This window comes from Aptenodytes patagonicus, chromosome 1 (assembly GCF_965638725.1).
Source record: "Aptenodytes patagonicus chromosome 1, bAptPat1.pri.cur, whole genome shotgun sequence".
In the NCBI taxonomy this organism is placed as follows: domain Eukaryota; kingdom Metazoa; phylum Chordata; class Aves; order Sphenisciformes; family Spheniscidae; genus Aptenodytes; species Aptenodytes patagonicus.
Window position 1 is genome coordinate 133,368,991 of NC_134949.1, and position 18,624 is coordinate 133,387,614.

The 18,624-nt window shown below is 44.4% G+C and overlaps 1 protein-coding gene across 12 annotated transcripts in view; it reads left to right on the forward strand.

Annotated features, from left to right (window-relative positions):
• Positions 1–18,624, forward strand: part of DMD (dystrophin) — a 1,394,632-nt gene that overhangs the window by 921,512 nt on the left and 454,496 nt on the right. For all 12 annotated transcript variants that reach the window (XM_076355694.1, XM_076355734.1, XM_076355779.1 and 9 more), the window contains one exon: positions 17,823–17,998. In XM_076355694.1, the coding sequence (XP_076211809.1) occupies positions 17,823–17,998 (176 nt within the window). The remainder of the gene's footprint in view (positions 1–17,822; positions 17,999–18,624) is intronic.

Below are 18,624 nucleotides of genomic sequence, written 5' to 3' on the forward strand. Positions count from 1 at the left end.
ATAATTAATCTCCTAGTGAATGTCTTCATAAAACCACAAGGAGTTAGATGATTGCAAAGTGTCAGCATCTGAAGACAATACTGTTTATCTAAATAATTTTTAATAAAGTGACTAAATTGCCAAGGACAGCTCTCATGTGAAACAATAATATATCTTTTTTTCAATGCTTCTAAGGCCCAGAGAGTGCTTTATAACTCTTTGTCCAGGCAAGGTTAGAGGAAAGCAAAGACAAAAACGTAATGCACAGATTTTCAGAACCTCTTTGGGCAGGGGTAGGGAGCAGCTCTTAGAACCCCAGTTACCGAGCTGTTGCTTTCAGAAGGTTTTCAAAAGCCAATATTAAGTTGTTCTAAATGCCAAGTTGGATCATTCTGAGGAGCAAGCAAATTGAGACAAAGTTGATTAATGTCTTCAAAATAGGTTCATCACAGTAGGTATAAGTGAGGGAAAATTTCAGTTTGCAAGCCTTGACTTCCTCTTTCCTTTCTCACCCCTGTGAATTTAAAGGTATGAGAAACTTCCATTAGAGGAAGAGACAAATTCAGGTTAACTTATTTTTACTACAGTGAACAGGGAACCAGACAAAACTTTTGCTTGATCTTAGAATCATAGAATAGTTTGGGTTGGAAGGGACCTCTAAAGGTCATCTAGTCCAACCCCCCTGCAATTAGCAGGGACATCTTCAACTAGATCAGGTTGCTCAGAGCCCCGTCCAACCTGACCTTGAATGTTTCCGGGGATGGGGCATCTACCACCTCTCTGGACCTCCTCCAACAGGTCTGTGTCTTTCTTCTGCTGAGGGCTCCAGAGCTGGACAGAGTACTCCAGGTGGGGTCTCACTGGAGCAGAGTATAGGGGCAGAATCACCTCCCTTGACCTGCTGGCCACGCTTCTTTGGATGCAGCCCAGGATACGATTGGCCTTCTGGGCTGCGAGCGCCCATTGCTGGCTCATGTCCAGCTTTTCATCCCCCAGTACCCCCAAGTCCTTCTCGGCAGGGCTGCTCTCAGTCCCTTCATCCCCCAGCCTGTATTGATACAGGCTTGTATTATTGTAATTGTATTATTGTATTGATATATTGATTGAGGCAGCAGAAGGAGGCTCCGCGAGAAGCAGAGGATCCCCTGCCTTCTTGCCACCAGGTAGAAAGAGGGGACCTAAGCGACGGGGGGGGATGGAAACGGGTCCCTGCTCGGCGTGCCAGGCGAATCCCTGCCCGGCCTCCCTCACCTTCCCGGTTGCCTTTACACAACAGATATGGGGCCCTGGAACTTGAGGGCGAGGCAAGCGAGGATGTAGACGAAGGTCCATCTGGGGGGTCGCCTAGGGTGAGGCAGTCAGCCCCACGCATTACGACTGCCGCTGCTAAGAAAAAAAGGAGGGTAATTGTCATAGGCGATTCCCTTCTGAGGGGAACAGAGGGCCCGATATGCCGACCGGACCCGTCCCACAGGGAAGTCTGCTGCCTCCCTGGGGCCCGGGTCAGAGACATCACTAGGAAGCTCCCTGGTTTGGTACGGCCTTCTGATTACTACCCGCTGCTGGTTATACAGGCTGGCAGTGATGAGGTTGCAGAGAGAAGTCCTGCAGCGATCAAAAGGGACTTCAGGGCACTGGGGCGACTGGTTCAAGGATCGGGAGCACAGGTAGTGTTTTCCTCTATCCCTGCAGTGGCAGGGAAGGATACCGAAAGGAGCAGGAAAACACACCTGATCAACGCGTGGCTCAGGGGCTGGTGCCGTCGGAGGAATTTTGGCTTTTTTGATCATGGGGAGGTTTACATGGCACCGGGCCTGCTGGTGACAGATGGAGTCCAGCTGTCTCGCAAGGGAAAAAGGATCATGGCTCATGAATTGGCAGGGCTCATTGAGAGGGCTTTAAACTAGGTTCGAAGGGGGAAGGGGATAAAACCAGGCTCGCTAGAGATGAGCCGAGGGGTGGCGTGCCGATGCCGGGGGCGAAATCGATAGCCCAGCTCAAGTGCATATACACCAATGCACGCAGCATGGGCGGCAAGCAGGAGGAGCTGGAAGCCATTGTGCAGCGGGAGAGATATGACTTAGTCGCCCTCACAGAAACATGGTGGGGTGACTCTCACGACTGGAGTGCTGCAATGGATGGCTACAGACTCTTCAGAAGGGACAGGCGAGGAAGGAGAGGCGGTGGGGTGGCCCTGTATGTTAGGGAGTGTTTTGATTGTATAGAGCTCAACGATTGTGATGATGGTACGGTTGAGTGTCTATGGGTAAGGATGAGGGGGAAGGCCAACGAGGCAGATATCCTGCTGGGAGTCTGTTATAGACCACCCAACCAGGATGAAGGGGCGGATGAAGCGTTCTATAAGCGGCTGGCAGAAGTCTCTCAATCGCTAGCCCTTGTTCTCGTGGGGGACTTCAACTTCCCGGATGTCTGCTGGAAATACAACACGGCAGAGAGGAAGCAGTCTAGGAGGTTCCTGGAGTGTGTGGAAGACAACTTCCTGACACAGCTGGTAAGTGAGCCTACCAGGGGAGGTGCCTCGCTCGACCTGCTGTTTACAAACAGAGAAGGACTGGTGGGAGATGTGGTGGTTGGAGGCCGTCTTGGGCTTAGCGACCATGAAATGATAGAATTCTCGCTTCTTGGTGAAGTAAGGAGGGGGGGCAGCAAAACTGCAACCATGGACTTCCGGAGGGCGGACTTTGGCCTGTTCAGGACACTGGTTGAGAGAGTCCCGTGGGAGACGGTCCTGAAGGGCAAAGGGGTCCAGGAAGGCTGGACGATCTTCAAGAAGGAAGTCTTAAAGGCGCAGGAGCAGGCTGTCCCTGTACGCCGTAAGAAGAATGGGCGGGGAAGACGACCGGCCTGGCTGAACGGGGAGCTCTTGCTGGGACTCAGGAAAAAAAGGAGAGTTTACCGCTTGTGGAAGAAGGGGCAGGCGACTCAAGAAGAGTACAGGGATCTCGTTAGGTCGTGCAGAGAGGAAATGAGAAAGGCAAAAGCCCAGCTAGAACGCAATCTGGCCGCTGTCGTTAAAGACAACAAAAAAAGTTTTTACAAATATATTAATGACAAGAAGAGAGCCAAGGAGAATCTCCATCCTTTATTGGATGCAAGGGGGAACATTGTCACTGAGGATGAGGAAAAGGCTGAGGTACTCAATGCCTTCTTTGCCTCAGTCTTTAACAGGCAGACCAGTTACCCTCAGGGTACTCGGCCCCCCGAGCTGGAAGACGGGGACGGCGAGCAGGATGAACCTCCCGTAATCCAGGAGGAAGCAGTCAATGACCTGCTATGCCACCTGGACACTCACAAGTCTATGGGGCCGGATGGGATCCACCCAAGAGTGCTGAGGGAGCTGGCGGAGGTGCTCGCCAAGCCGCTCTCCATCATTTATCAGCAGTCCTGGTTAACGGGGGAGGTCCCGGAAGACTGGAGGCTTGCCAATGTGACGCCCATCCACAAGAAGGGCCGGAAGGAGGATCCGGGGAACTACAGGCCTGTCAGCCTGACCTCGGTGCCGGGGAAGATTATGGAGCGGCTCATCTTGAGGGCGCTCACAAGGCATGAGCGGGACAACCAGGGGATCCGGCCTAGCCAGCACGGGTTCATGAGAGGCAGGTCCTGCTTGACCAACCTGATCTCCTTCTATGACCAGGTGACCCGCCTAGTGGATGAGGGAAAGGCTGTGGATGTGGTCTACCTGGACTTCAGCAAGGCCTTTGACACTGTCTCCCACAGCATTCTCCTCGAGAAGCTGGCGGCTCACGGCTTAGACAGGTGGACTCTGTGCTGGGTCAAAAACTGGCTGGACGGCCGGGCCCAGAGAGTTGTGGTGAATGGAGTTCAATCCAGTTGGCGGCCGGTCACGAGCGGTGTTCCCCAGGGCTCAGTACTGGGGCCGGTCTTGTTTAATATCTTTATTGATGATCTGGATGAGGGGATTGAGTGCACCCTCAGTAAGTTTGCAGACGACACCAAGTTGGGTGGGAGTGTTGATCTGCTTGAGGGTAGGAAGGCTCTGCAGAGGGACCTGGACAGGCTGGATGGATGGGCCCAGGCCAACTGTATGAGGTTCAACAAGGCCAAGTGCCGGGTCCTGCACTTCGGCCACAACAACCCCATGCAGCGCTACAGGCTTGGGGAAGAGTGGCTGGAAAGCTGCCTGGCGGAAAAGGACCTGGGGGTGTTGGTCGACAGCCGGCTGAACATGAGCTGGCAGTGTGCCCAGGCGGCCAAGAAGGCCAATGGCATCCTGGCCTGTATCAGAAATAGTGTGGCCAGTAGGAGTAGGGAAGTGATTGTGCCCCTGTACTCGGCCCTGGTGAGGCCGCACCTCGAATACTGTGTTCAGTTTTGGGCCCCTCACTACAAGAAGGACGTTGAGGTGCTGGAGCGTGTCCAGAGAAGGGCAACGAGGCTGGTGAGGGGTCTGGAGCACAAGTCTTATGAGGAGCGGCTGAGGGAACTGGGACTGTTCAGCCTGGAGAAAAGGAGGCTGAGGGGAGACCTCATCGCTCTCTACAACTACCTGAAAGGAGGTTGTAGCGAGGTGGGTGTTGGTCTTTTCTCCGAAGTAACAAGCGATAGGACGAGAGGAAATGGCCTCAAGTTGCGGCAGGGGAGGTTTAGATTGGATGTGAGGAAAAATTTCTTTACTGAAAGAGTGGTGAAACATTGGAAGAGGCTGCCCAGGGAAGTGGTTGAGTCCCCATCCCTGGAGGTATTTAAAAGACGTGTAGATGAGGCGCTTAGGGACATGGTTTAGTGGGCCTGGTGGTGTTGGTTGACGGTTGGACTCGATGATCTTAGAGGTCTTTTCCAACCTCAATGATTCTATGATTCTATGATTCTATGATACCGGGGGTTGCCCCGACCCAGGTGCAGGACCTTGCACTTGGCCTTCTTGAACCTCATGAGGTTCACACGGGCCCACTTCTCGAGCTTGTCCAGGTCCCTCTAGATGGCATCCTGTTCCTCTGGCGAGTCGACCGCGCCACTCAGCTTGGTGTCGTCTGCAGACTTGCTGAGCGTGCACTCGATCCCACTGTCTATGTCATTGATGAAGATATTAAACAGCACCCGTCCCAATATAGACCCCTACAGGCCACCACTTGTCCCTGATCTCCATCTGGACACTGATCTGTTGATCACTACCCTCTGGATGTGACCATCCAACCCATTCCTCACCCACTGGACAGTCCACCCATCAAATCCATATCTTTCCCATTTAGAGAGAAAGATGTTGTGGGGGACCGTGTCAAAGGCCTTGCAGAGGTCCAGATAGACGACATCTGTAGCCCTTCCCTTGTCCACTGATGTAGTCACTCCATCCTAGAAGGCCACTAGGTTGGTCAGGCAAGACTTGCCCTTGGTGAAGCCATGCTGGCTGTCTCGAATCACCTCCCTGTCCTCCATGTGCCTTAGCATAGCTTCAGGAGGATCTGTTCCATGATCTTCCCAGGCACAGAGGTGAGACTGACTGGCCTGTAGTTCCCCGGGTCTTCCTTTTTTCCCTTCTTAAAAATGGGGGTTATGTTTCCCCTTTTCCAGTCAGCGGGAACTTCACTGGACTGCCACAACTTCTCAAATACCATGGATAGTGGCTTAGCAACTTCATCCGCCAGTTCCCTCAGGACCCACGGATGGATCTCATTGGGTCCCATGGACTCGTGCACCTTCAGGTGCCTTAGATGGTCTCGAACCTGATGTTCTCCCACAGTGGGCGGCTCTTCATTCTCCCAGTCCCCACCTTTGCCTTCTGTGGCTTGGGCGGTGAGGCTTGAGCACTTGCCAGTGAAGACCAAGGCAAAAAAGTCACTGAGTACCTCCACCTTCTCTGTGTCCCGGGCAACAGGGTCTCCTGTTTTGTTCCAGAGAGGGCCCACATTTTCCCTTGTCTTCCTTTTATCCCTGATGTACCTATAGAATCTTTTCTTGTTGCCCTTGGCGTCCCTGGCCAGATTTAATTCTATCAGGGCTTTAGCTTTCCTAACCTGATCCCTGGCTGCTCGCAGAATTTCTCTGTATTCCTCCCAGGCTACCTGTCCTTGCTTCCACCCTCTGGAGGCTTCCTTTTTGTGTTGGAGTTTGTCCAGGAGCTCCTTGTTCATCCATGCAGGCGTCCTGGCGTTTTTTTTTTGCCTGACTTGTTCTTTGTTGGGATGCATCGCTCTTGAGCTTGAAGGAGGTGATCCTTGAATATTAACCAGCTTTCTTGGGGCCCTCTTCCCTCCAGGGCTTTGTCCCATGGCACTCTGCCAAGCCGATCCCTGAAGAGGCCAAAGTCTGCTCCCCTGAAGTCCAGGGTAGTGAGCTTGCTGTGCGCCTTCCTCGGTGCCCTCAGGATCTTGAACTCCACCTTTTTGTGGTCACTGCAGCCCAGGCTGCCCTTGAGCTTCACATTCCCCACAAGCCCCTCCTTGTTGGTGAGAACAAGGTCCAGCATAGCACCTCTCCTCCTTGGCTCCTCTACCACTTGCAGAAGGAAGTTGTCATTGATGCATTCCAGGAACCTTCCGGATTGCTTATGCCCTGCCGTGTTGTCCCTCCAACAGATGTCGGGGTGGTTGAAGTCCCCCATGAGGACCAGGGCTTGTGAGCGTGAGGCTGCCCCTATCTGTCTATAGAGGGCCTCATCCGCTTGGTCTTCCTGGTCGGGTGGCCTGTAGCAGACCCCCACTGTAATGTCACCTGTCCCTGCCTTCCCTTTAATCCTGACCCATAAGCTCTTGGTCGGCTCCTCATCAATCCCCAGGCAGAGCTCCATGCACTCCAGCTGGTCATTGACATAGAGGGCGACACCTCTTCCTCGTCTCCCCTGCCTGTCCTTCCTAAAGAGCCTGTATCCCTCCATCCCAACACTCCAGTCATAGGAGCCATCCCACCACGTCTCCGTGATGCCAATAAGGTCGTAGCCCTGCAGGCGTGCGCACGTCTCTAACGCCTCTTGTTTATTCCCCGTGCTACGTGCGTTTGCACAGAGGCATTTAAGTTGGGCCCCCGCTGAAGCTGTCTTACTGCCTGGAGTTCCTTTGTGCTGCTCTTCAGGCGCTTTCCTGCTGACCTGTGCTCCTTCTCCAGGCTCTGGGCATCTATTGCTGGCCCTGGCATCAAGCTGGTAGGAGTGGGATGGATTGAGGTTCCCCTCCCCCGGCATCTCTAGTTTAAAGCCCTCTTCACCAGCTTGGCAAGCCTATGACTGAAGATGCTCTTCCCCTTCTCTGACAGATGGACCCCGTCAGCCCCCAGTAGACCAGGTTTCTCAAAGCGAGTCCCATGATCTAAGTAGCCGAACCCCTGGCTGTGGCACCAGTCCTGTGACCATTTGTTGACTCACCAGATTTGACTGGCCCTTTCAAACCCCTTCCCTTTGACTGGGAGGATTGATGAGAAAACTACCTGTGCTCCCGAGTCCCTTACGACCGCTCCCAGGGCTCTGTAGTCCTTCTTGATAGTCCTCAGACTGCTCCTGGCCGTGTCACTGGTGCCCACGTGAAACAGCAGCAGTGGATAATAGTCAGTGGACCGTACGAGGCTCGGTAGCCTCTCGGTGACATCCCTGATGCGAGCCCCCTCTAAGCAGCACACCTCTCTAGAGTGTGTCCGGTCGGCAAATGGGTGCCTCCGTACCTCTCAGAAGAGAGTCGCCTACTACTATCACCCGTCGCCTTTTCTTAGTGGCGCTGGTTGTTATACGGGGGGCAGATCGGGCTGCATTACTCAGCTCCAGCGCTTCTCCTGGTGTGACAGGACTTTCCCCTTGGGCCTGCAGAGCGGTGAAGCGGTTCTGCAAGGGCACCTCAGGCTTTGGGGGAAGTCTCTTCCTCCTGCTGGTCCTTGCCTTTGCAACCGTCCATTCTTCTGCATTTTGGGCCCCCTGGCTCCCTTCTGCCTGTGGTGGGGGGGGGAGTTATTGGTTGTTTGGCCATGGGCTGCAGCTCTGCTGCAGACTGCGCTTGGAACCAGCTATCTAGTTCCTTCTCCACCTCCCTGATGTTACGCAGTCTTCTCACTGCCTCCTGCAGCTCAGCCACCTGCTGCAGGAGGTCCTCCACCTGGGCACACCCTTTGCAGGCAGGTCTGCTGCCTGTCCCTGCCCCAGGAGAGAGGTCTGGGCACTCCCTGCAGCCTGAGGTCTGCACTGCAGCCTCCTCCTTCAGCAGCTCCATCTGGGTTGAGGCATCGGCCACCACTGGGGAAGAAGGTGCAGACCCCCCAGCTGGAGCCATGGCCTTCGATCTCCGACAAGAGCCCGCCATTCTGCCTTGAGGGTCAGGTAGGATGAGTGCCCTTGACCTTTGCCGGTGGTCACAGAATAGTGCCCAGTTGCTGGGTTATGTGTACTGCAAGCCTTCCACTTGGCTTGTGGAATGCCCTTCCTTTGAAGAGGCGCCCTCCCGCGCAAACTGCCACGCCACGCCCTAGCTGACGCGCCACGCCCTGTTTGCCCCTCCTGTTGGCAGCACTCCTGGTGGGAACGCTCCCTGGGGCTGCCTTCAGTGGGAGTGGGGGGTGGCAGCCGTCACTCCTGGCCCTGCCCATGCCTCGTCAGCCACCCTCGTGAGAGCTGCCGGCTCCTGGCGGGTCTCTGCGCTCCCCTGTGGGTTCCCTGGCTCAGGAAACCCCCCTGTACACCGCGGTCCGCCGCTCCGCTGTGGGACGTGCCTGCACCGGGGCTGATCGCCTCTGAAAGTGATCTCATAAACCAGATTGTCGCCTTGGTGAAATTCATACTAACAATCTTCCCAGGTGGTATCTGCCTCTCAAGAGCCAGTTATGAAGGAAAATTCACTAAGTATTAGTAAGAAGAACTGGAGATGCATTTGGAGTTATAGTTGATAGCAGCACAGGCAACAGTGACAAGAACCTGGAATTACTGTAGCAAGCTGAAGCGTGAAGTTACGAGGCTATTAAAGTATAGCAGACTACTGCTTCTTGAAGGATGCCAGGCTAGACTTAAGAATTTGTATAGGTAAAATACAGGAATTTCAGCCTTTATGCCTTGTTTTTTGAAGAACAAATTTGTCATTGTTTCTAGAAGGAAGAGGCGCAGTCAAGGGATTAAGTCTGGAAGACATTAAAACTTTCAAACAAATCTGGGACTCTTTCTGATTAGAACCTTTAGTAGACTATGAGAACTTGTATATCTCCATTTAATTTGTTAAAATGTACAATTGTGGAGTTGCATTGTACCTACATTTCTTTGTGTACAATAGCAGTCATGGACAGTCAGCAATGCATCCTGGGCAACACTGGACCTTGTGTTTTTCTAATTAAATAGCATCAAAATATAGAAAAAATAAGTAACATGCAAAGCAGGGTGGAAAAGTAGTTTCCTAAGGCTCTCCAACCAAGCAGTTTGCTTACCAAATCAAGCAGAATTTTTATATTCTTCATAAACTATTTGTATAAACTGTTGCTTACACCACAAATAATTCTATTAGCAATTTCAGTCAAATAAAGTGAGAATGAAATTTCCTTGTTATTTTACAGTATTTATTGTTTACTCAGAAAACAGGTCTGCAGCAATTTTCTTTACTTTGGTTTCTCATGTACAGTTGATGTACAAACACAGTACAACTGAGAGAACGTACCCAGTTCTGCTTTATAGGTAGAATCTGCCCAGAGCCTCGTATCAACTCGGTCAAGCGCTGCTCTTTTCACACAGTTGATAATAATATTCAAGCCATAATAATTCCTGTAGTTTATGCTAAGAAAACACTTTGCTTTAAATTATTGTCAACTCCTTAGTAAACATTGCCTTCAATTTTTTACTGTTTTTTCACCTCTTCCATCTCCATCAGCTGCCCTGAGATTCCATAATTTATAATAATAACAACACAAAAACATAATGCACACATAATAATGAAAATTGCATAGCTGCTTATAAAAAAAAAGCTAGGAAACAACATATACTTTTTGTTGATTGTTTTAATCCTAACAAAGTGCCAGTAATTGTCTCCAGATTAAATCAATGTGATTTAACTGCCTGGAAAATTAATTTCTTCCTTATTTCTAATAGAATCTTGAACAGAGGTGTATACTCTTAATGGATAAATTCATTCTGGTAACCAAATGCTAGCAAATTGTATTGGGGATAGTTTTCCACCAAATGTTTTTACGGTTCTCTGATTTATATTGGTGCATCTGGGTAGACACACTTATGTCAACCTTATGCTTTTATACAATTCAAGGCAGAAGAGAGATTTATTCAAATGACTGAAGAATAGCACATTAATGTCAAATTCAAGACTACAGATTTCTAAAAGGGCTGCATAGTACCTTACGTGCTTTTAGGATCTTGTGGTGGTTTTGGCTGGGATAGAGCTAATTTTCTTCATAGTAGCTAGTATGGGGCTGTGTGTTGGAAACACTGCTGAAAACAGTGTTGATAATACAGGGATGTTTTAGTTACTGCTGAGCAGCGCTTACACAGAGTCAAGACCTCTTCTGCTTCTCACACCACCCCACCAGCCAGTAGGCTGGGGGTGCACAAGAAGTTGGGAGGGGGCACAGCTGGGACAGCTGACCCCAACTGACCAAAGGGATATTCCACACCATATGATGTCATGCTCAGCATATAAAGCTGTGGGAAAGAGGAGGAATGGGCGGACGTTCAGAGTGATGGCGTTTGTCTTCCCAAGTACCCATTACGCGTGATGGAGCCCTGCTTTCCTGGAGATGGCTGAACACCTGCCTGCCCATGGGAAGTAGTGCGTGAATTCCTTGTCTTGCTTTGCTTGCGTGCGCGGCTTTTGCTTTACCTATTAAACTGTCTTTATCTCAACCCACGAGTTTTCTCACTTTTACCCTTCCAGTTCTCTCCCCCATCCCACCAGGGGGGAGCGAGCAAGCGGCTGTGTGGTGCACAGTTGCTGGCTGGGGTTAAACCACAACAGATCTGTAGCTTACCCTAAATTAAGGAAAGGCAACATGGTATTTTTTTTCTTAAAACATTTTGTGCCAGCTAGTGCCTCTGACAGAAATTAGCTTGTTTGTGGTGGTACTTCATGTTGCTATAGGGCTTTTCCATAACAATAAATTATTGTTAAGCACGTTTGTCTACTACAACGAAAAGAGGAAAGTGCTGGTAAGATTGCTTATAGAATAGTTTCTGATTAACAGTAAAATGCAGTTTCGTTCAGTGACAAGTGGAAATGAGATTGCAGAAACACTTGCATGGTATATGTACAAGTTAACTAAGAAATAACAAATAAAGTCAAAGAAATGATGCCATTCTGGTATCCACTTAGGTAAGTAGGTAAGGACTCTGATGAATGTTTAATTTACATAATACAGGAAAAGCAATCAAACAGGTTTATTTCAAATCATCATCCACTCAAGTCTTTTTCTTTTTTATTATTTTAATTAGTACCAGGAGTCTGTCTGAACCAATAATTTATTTTTTGTCATATTGCCTGGTCAGTTTTCATGAGCATTGTGATAGGCATCAGGAAAAAAATGTGGCAACTAGGGATGTGATGGTGTAACGTATTTTGTTTGAAACTGGTTGGTAAACTGTTTAATCAATTATATAAGTTAATTCTCTTTGTCTACAAAAAGTTTAATCATCGTTTCTCAGGAAAAAATAACAAAGTATAAGAAACTCTTCATGATATTGATAATGGTAGATTAAACAAATGTGTAGTATTATTACCACAACATAGGTACTGAAATGTTCATAAGTGTCTATTGGAAGAAAAAAAACAACAACTGATGTTTCAAATAAAAAAAGTGCCATAACTTTTTATATTATTATTTTTATATAATATTATATATTTCATATATTATTATATATTATACAATAGAATATTAATAATATTACTATATAACATTATATTACAATATATAATGTATATTATATATTATGTAAATATTATATATTTATATATTATTATTTGTATAATATTATTATTACATATTGTTCATGCAGTAGATAAAATTGTTTGATGTAGGATTGGATTTGACAAAATAGCTTTTTGTCAGTTTTATTTGTTCTTGGCAAAATAAGGTTACTGGCAGCTGTCTAAACCAGGAAGAAGGTGCAGTCAGGGCTTTAAAAAGAGAATCAAATGTCAGTGACGAACGATTGTGGTGAGCATATTGTTCACATTCGTTTTGTTAGTTAGGTAAAATACTGTGATTCAATCAACTGGGATACATCGCTGCATTTCAAATGCATGCATTACAAGGTGATTCACAAAGAATCAGTCTGCTCCACACAAAGTACAGGCACCTTTAGGTATCCAAAACTGTTATCTACTGGACCTTGATGCATAAACGTGTCTCTAAAGTCCATGTGCACAGTTGTGTAGAAATTTGTGCAGCGTAACTCTTAGACGGCATTAAACTGAGCATCATTGTGTGTCCTGTTAGCAACCTGACTTCAGGGCACACACTGATCATCCATATTCAGGAGAAAGTTACTTTGGCTCCTTGAATGATGCAGTTTCATAAAATTAAATCTATTACGGAAAGAAGATTAAAAGAAGAAGAGCTGCACAACAGTACAAGCAAACTTAAATGGGCCAAAGTCCATAAGCACAAGGATGGCAACCCCCAGAAAACAAAACACTTTGTAACAAGTGACAAAAGAGTTTCTTATACTTTCTGTTATTTTTTCCTGAGAAACGATGATTAAACTTTTTGTAGACAAAGAGAATTAACTTATATAATTGATTAAACAGTTTACCAACCAGTTTCAAACACTTTTTCTTTGTAGTGATGTACAGCAAGCTTGTGAATAGGACTAGCCCTAGGATCTCTAGTAACGCAGTTTTTTATTGATCTTTGGTTGTCGTTAGGGGAAAGCAAGCCACAGGACTGACTGGGAGAGGGTAAAAAAGAAAAAAATAGAATTAGAAATAAAATGGCAACGAATAGTAAAACCACTGAATAATTCAACTGAAAATAATGAAAGGAAAAGCAGCATGGGAAGGAAATTTAAAAAAGAGGAGAGGGAAGACAGAAATGTATTTTAGTGTTAGATATTATTCTTTTCCCTCCCTTTTAGGGTATTCCCACCTCATAGTTGAGGTATGAACTGAAAACCATTGCCAAGATGATACTAGGAATGCCTGTAGGTTTAGGATCTCTCAGACCTTTAATTTTGTTAGGAAAGCAACATATGATGTAATTAGAAAGTATTTTCTAAAGAATAACGGTGTTACTAACAATTTTGTCAACTTTGTCATGAGCAGTTGTGATTTGTTTACTGCTATTCATTATAGTGCATAATTATCTCAAGGACAGCTGTACAAGTCACATAACTACTATTATTGATGCAGAAGCCTCTGAATGTTTGGAGGTACAACTGAAATAGTGTTCTACACACATTTGGGGCGGTTAGAAGTAATGCTGAAAGTGTCATGTTAAGAAATTCCTTTGGGAATGTCTCTTTCCACTTTTTCCTTTTTTTCCCATTTCCTTTTTTTTATGTTTGATTCAAAAAATATCATAAAGCAGCTGCTCTTGTGTTGTCACTAAGCAGTTGCTTCTAGGACCAGAAAGTACAAGTGAGAACAAAAATGAAAACCAATAGTGAACGAGGCCAGAGTTTTCAAGCTGAATGTGGGCAGAGTCCCCTGCTATGGCAGAAACAGCCCTATTGACTTTGGTGAGGATTTTCCCCTGTGTTTACGCCATATTTCTGTTTTGTTTCTATTCCACTTGGAAGTTTTCTGAAAGAGTGTGCATAATTTCTCATTTTAGGTAAATCTTAGAAAATAAAAAGAAATTAATTGAAGCAAAGAAGCATCGTATGAATGTCTTGGCAGTTTTAAGTTATTATACTAAATTAGTTGAGGTCATTATCAAAGTGTAAAATGATCTGTATGAGAGGTAGAAGTCCTTTTAATATAAGAAGTCCTGTTTTTGCAATTTTTAGTCTGAGAGAATATTTAAACCTTACTTTAATGATACGTCATTCCCTGCTTACTTATGCTTGGGAATCACGAAAAAGAAAAATTAAAGTGATGGGTATTTATATTATCATCTGCTTTTCTTAGTAGCTAAAAATGCAACATGTTGAAAACAGAAAGTACATAGAAGTATCTGCAATCCACTCAAAATTGTAATTAGCTCTGTGTGTATGAATATGATGAGGACTTGTCTTTTCTGAGTTGTTTTATTTTTAATATTATATAAACATCTCATTTTTAATTAAGTTTGTTTACTCACTCTCTTCATAAAGTGATTAGAAACTGTATAATTGCAAGTATAAGTATCTTGAATGGCCTTCTGAGTAAGGTGGGAACCCAAAGGGCAACGTGCCCTTTCGCTTTGCTATTTCTGTATGAAGGGGTGAAATGTCAAGTGAAACTACAAGAAGCAGATTCAATGTCAATATTCCTTCTGTAGCAGCATGAACTGTAAGGCCATGGGAGGCAACTTCTTGCAGGCTCCCAGCACCTTGCCCTCATGCAGGTGTGTGGCAAGGACAGAGGGGGAATAAATAGGGAACTATAGCTGTTGACAAGTTTTAGATACTGAATGTAAGTTGTGAAAAGCATCTTTGTGGCTCTTAGCTCTGGGATGAGTGTGTGAAAACATGACTTTCAGCAAAACAGTTAAAAACACTTTTGCCCACTTTATAAAAAAATACTTTTTTAAAACCTAAATGTCTTCATGGGTTGCTGTGCTTTGTACAGTACCCAGTATCAAGAAAAATCTGCTTTTTCTTAGGCTGTGGAATCTAGACAAACTTCATCAGCACATGTGTTTCCATTTAATCATGTGAAAAGTGTCAAATTCATAGATGACTTGGGAAAAAAAAAATCTCAAATTGGGTTCTTCATGGTGATCTGAAATCCAGATGCCCAGAAGCCTTCTCTCATGTTCTGGTGGTAGTTCACATTTCTTCCTATGCATCCTGTGCGGGGTTCCCATTTCGGCATTAGGGATCGTAAGTTCAAAGACCATCTCCACCACTGAGCTAGCTATTTTCTCTTTTTACTTTGTAAGTAAGGCCTGTTGCATAATATGCCACAGGATAAATCAGAAAATCCCTTGGTTAATTTCATGTCAGTTGAACTAAGTGTGGAAATCATGTAATAGTTGCCTTTTTTTTGGGGGGGTGTATGCTGGGGGAGGAAGAAAAACTAATTTAAGATGCTGTGAATGCAGGAAAAGGGCTCAGTTAGAGTATTTAAATGGGCTTTTAATTAGCATTTCACTTTATAATAGTATACTGACTGGTGATTATTTCTGTCATTTAGAAAAGCTGGTGCAGAGATAACCGCTAATTTCTACAAATTTTAGTTCTAAAAACTTTGGAGTTCAGGAAGTAGAATTTCCCTTCTTAGTTCTCCTTGCCTTGATCTCTTATTCCAAATGATCAGTCCTGCTGCATATAAGTAGAAGCTTTGTTCTGAGTTATTTCTTCTGTAAGTGGTATAGATCTTAAGTTCATACAAGTGCATGCAATAACACAATTGTTTCAGGCACCTCACTGGAAATAAGACACTTATTGTGATATATTTTTCCTCAGACTATACATCTTATTGTTATGATTTACCTGTGTAATGTTCCCTACTGCATAATGCAAAGGCTCTAGCACTAAAATCAATGTGAAATACAGTGAATGTGTACAAAAACTAGATGTTCATTTTAAGCTGGGCATTACCGAAACTGAGGTGTGTACTGGAAAGACCAATGACTTTTCAGCCTCACAATAATAGAGAATATTTGCATTTAGGCAAACTACCTGACCGTTACTGCTATTTATTCCTAACAGTGAATCATGTACGTGAAAATAGCAGCCAAAGGGTGGACCAAGTATTAGTGTATTAATGTGCATCATAGAAAGACAAGAAAATCTGATACCTCAAAGTAAGATGCTTTTATGGGTCTTTTCTGGGTCTTAGAAGATCTTGCAGTTTCTGCTACAATGGTGTCTTAAAATCGTACACATTCCACAGGCAAAGCTAAGTGTGCTGGGACACTTTGGGCCAGCAGGATGCTTGATGAGACGTGATGGGACTGTTGTAGCTTTCTAGGATCCAGCAGAAAAAGTTTTCTCATCCTATCAAAACATAATAAAACAGTATGCAGATTACTGCAACATTATGCTTATCACAGCTACTCTTTTATTCTGAAACTATGGGATGTGAAAACAGTTTGAAAAAAAAACCAGAATAACAGTTTTTACTGAGAGGTATGAAAGACAGGAATAATTTTGGGGGAGTTCTCTTCTATTACAACCTAAAAGAAACTTTAAGAAAAACAAACAAAGTATAATAAGAATAAGCTTAGTCTCGACAGCGCAAACCTCTGCCTCGGCTACAACTCCTGTCCAGGACTGTGGGTAAATGCCGCAGTGGCTAGCTGACATTGACCTCTGTGCCCCAGGTTGTACTGGTGTTGGTCTTCAAGCTATCTGTGTAAAATTTGTGCAAAAGCTGGGATAGGGCATGCAGCTGACTTTCTGCAGTTTAATGAATTAGTAGCTGGCAACTGAGGTGTGGTTGTGTTAAAACAAGTTGACTTCAAGTGTGGTTCAGTTTGTGAACTTTCAATCATAACCTCATGCCTGAAGATCTAATGGACAAGATATATTAAAAAAAAATGCATGAGTAGTAGTTATGTTCATCTTTTACATTCCTGGAAAGCTGTATCCTGCCAATTTTAACCAGTTCATGGTCAAATTTAATTTAATGTTAATATGCAGATTTACTAACTTGGTCTGTAATTTATGTTATGTGTTTAGAAAGAGAAAACAAGCATATAATGTTGTTCCAGAGTATGAGATGCGAAAATATTTTGTTTTTTTCCAGAAAAGGTAGATTCAGCATTTTACTTGAAAGCTTTTGTAGGTAGATAGGATTCAGACACACTTCCTGAGATTGTGAAACCTATCATAAGTATGAATCTCAGTGTGAATTGTTGAAGTTATTTCAGTTTCTGCTTGTTTTAGCAGTAAAGTGTTGAAAATGATTTTACACTTCCCTGCTTGTACATTTTGAGGAATTCAAGGAAAAAAAATACTCATGCTCTACTGATGATTAAAAATATGAAAAGATTTATTTTCTTATTTATAAATATGAACTTTCTTAAACAGGCATACAGTGTTAAAATCTATGCTACAGTTTCAGAACTGTGTTGTTTTTAAACATGAGGTAAGGTAGCTACTGGTATGATAGTTTTTTTAATAATAAAAGGTGTAGAAAATGTATCCTAATGCATTTAGTAAAACTTGAAAGATGGTCCATCTTGGTTATCTTTTGGTAGCTTTTCATTTTGTAGTGTAAGTAGAAACAATGTAAGTAATACTTTTCTTTAGAAGTGTAGTTCCCCCCAACCCTGCCAAAAAAAAAAACAAACCACAAACAAACCCAAAAAACCATGAGGGAATGGATTATCAAGCTTCTCACAACTGGAGACAAACATTTTCTTTAAGGGAATCAGGAGAAGTACTTCAAACAGTCCTTGCTTTCTCGATATCGCTTATTTGTGTTGATAGCTAATAGGAACTCCAAACACTGTGCACTTTAAATTTTACAATGCTTTGTAGACTATTAAATAAACATGGTGTATACCTTTGGGGGTGTAGAAGTAAATTTATTCACAAGTTTTACTTACTAATTGATCTGCAGAATATTACTGTAATGATCTCTAGCAGACAAGAATACAGGAGGGGGAAAAAAGGCTGTAGAGATGCACTGAAAGGTACTTGTTACAAAAACATGAGATGTCTTTCTGTTGACTCGCCTTTGGATTTTTCATTTGGAATTCAGAGGAGAACAAAAACTTTCACCTCTTTCCATCTGGCCAGTACGTGATGAAGCACTGTGTTTCACGCTTGACATTTTTATGAATACATGTATGTGTTGGGTATTTTGCAGGAGCTTCAGGATGGCATTGGGCGACAGCAAACTGTTGTCAAAACATTGAATGTAACTGGTGAAGAGATTATTGAGCAGTCATCAACAGCGGATGCTAAGGCGCTGAAGGAACAACTGGAAAGTTTGAATACCCGGTGGCAGGAGATCTGCAGACAGCTGGTAGAGAAAAAAAAGAGGTAGGTTAAAAGAGAGCAAAAATACTGCGAAATTATTTTTAGTTATTTTAGATTTGCTTCCGACTTAAACATTCAAAGGAGCTCTCAACTTCTGGAGTTTTCATATTCATAATGAATTATCAGTAATTAAATTTCACATCCACTATCATTTGTTTAATTCTTCTTTTCTACCTACTCCTGTCAGTGACCACCACTCCCTTCCATACTCCACATTTTTATAATTCCACTCCTAATGTTTAAAAAAAACAAACAAGCATACGTTATTGCTTGATTAAAAGTAGAACAGATTGGAGCTTCATTTACAGAATTTACAGTTGATTTATCATCTTTCTATTTGATAGTATGTCATTAAAATATATCTCTGTAGTACTAATAATACCTTAGCTAATTGATACAGTTAATCCTAATGTAATTCACTTCTCATCATTAATGCCATTAACATCTGCATTTCATAGTTTGGATAAAAAGAATGGATTGGTAAATTTAATGTTATTTATAATCACTTTCAGATCAATTTGTTTTTCTCATGCAGTCACAGGAAGCTAAAGCATTTGAGTTACAGATAATACAAAAATGGTTTGACTTCTTTAAAAAGAGAATTTCCAATTGGAAAAAAAAAAAAAAAT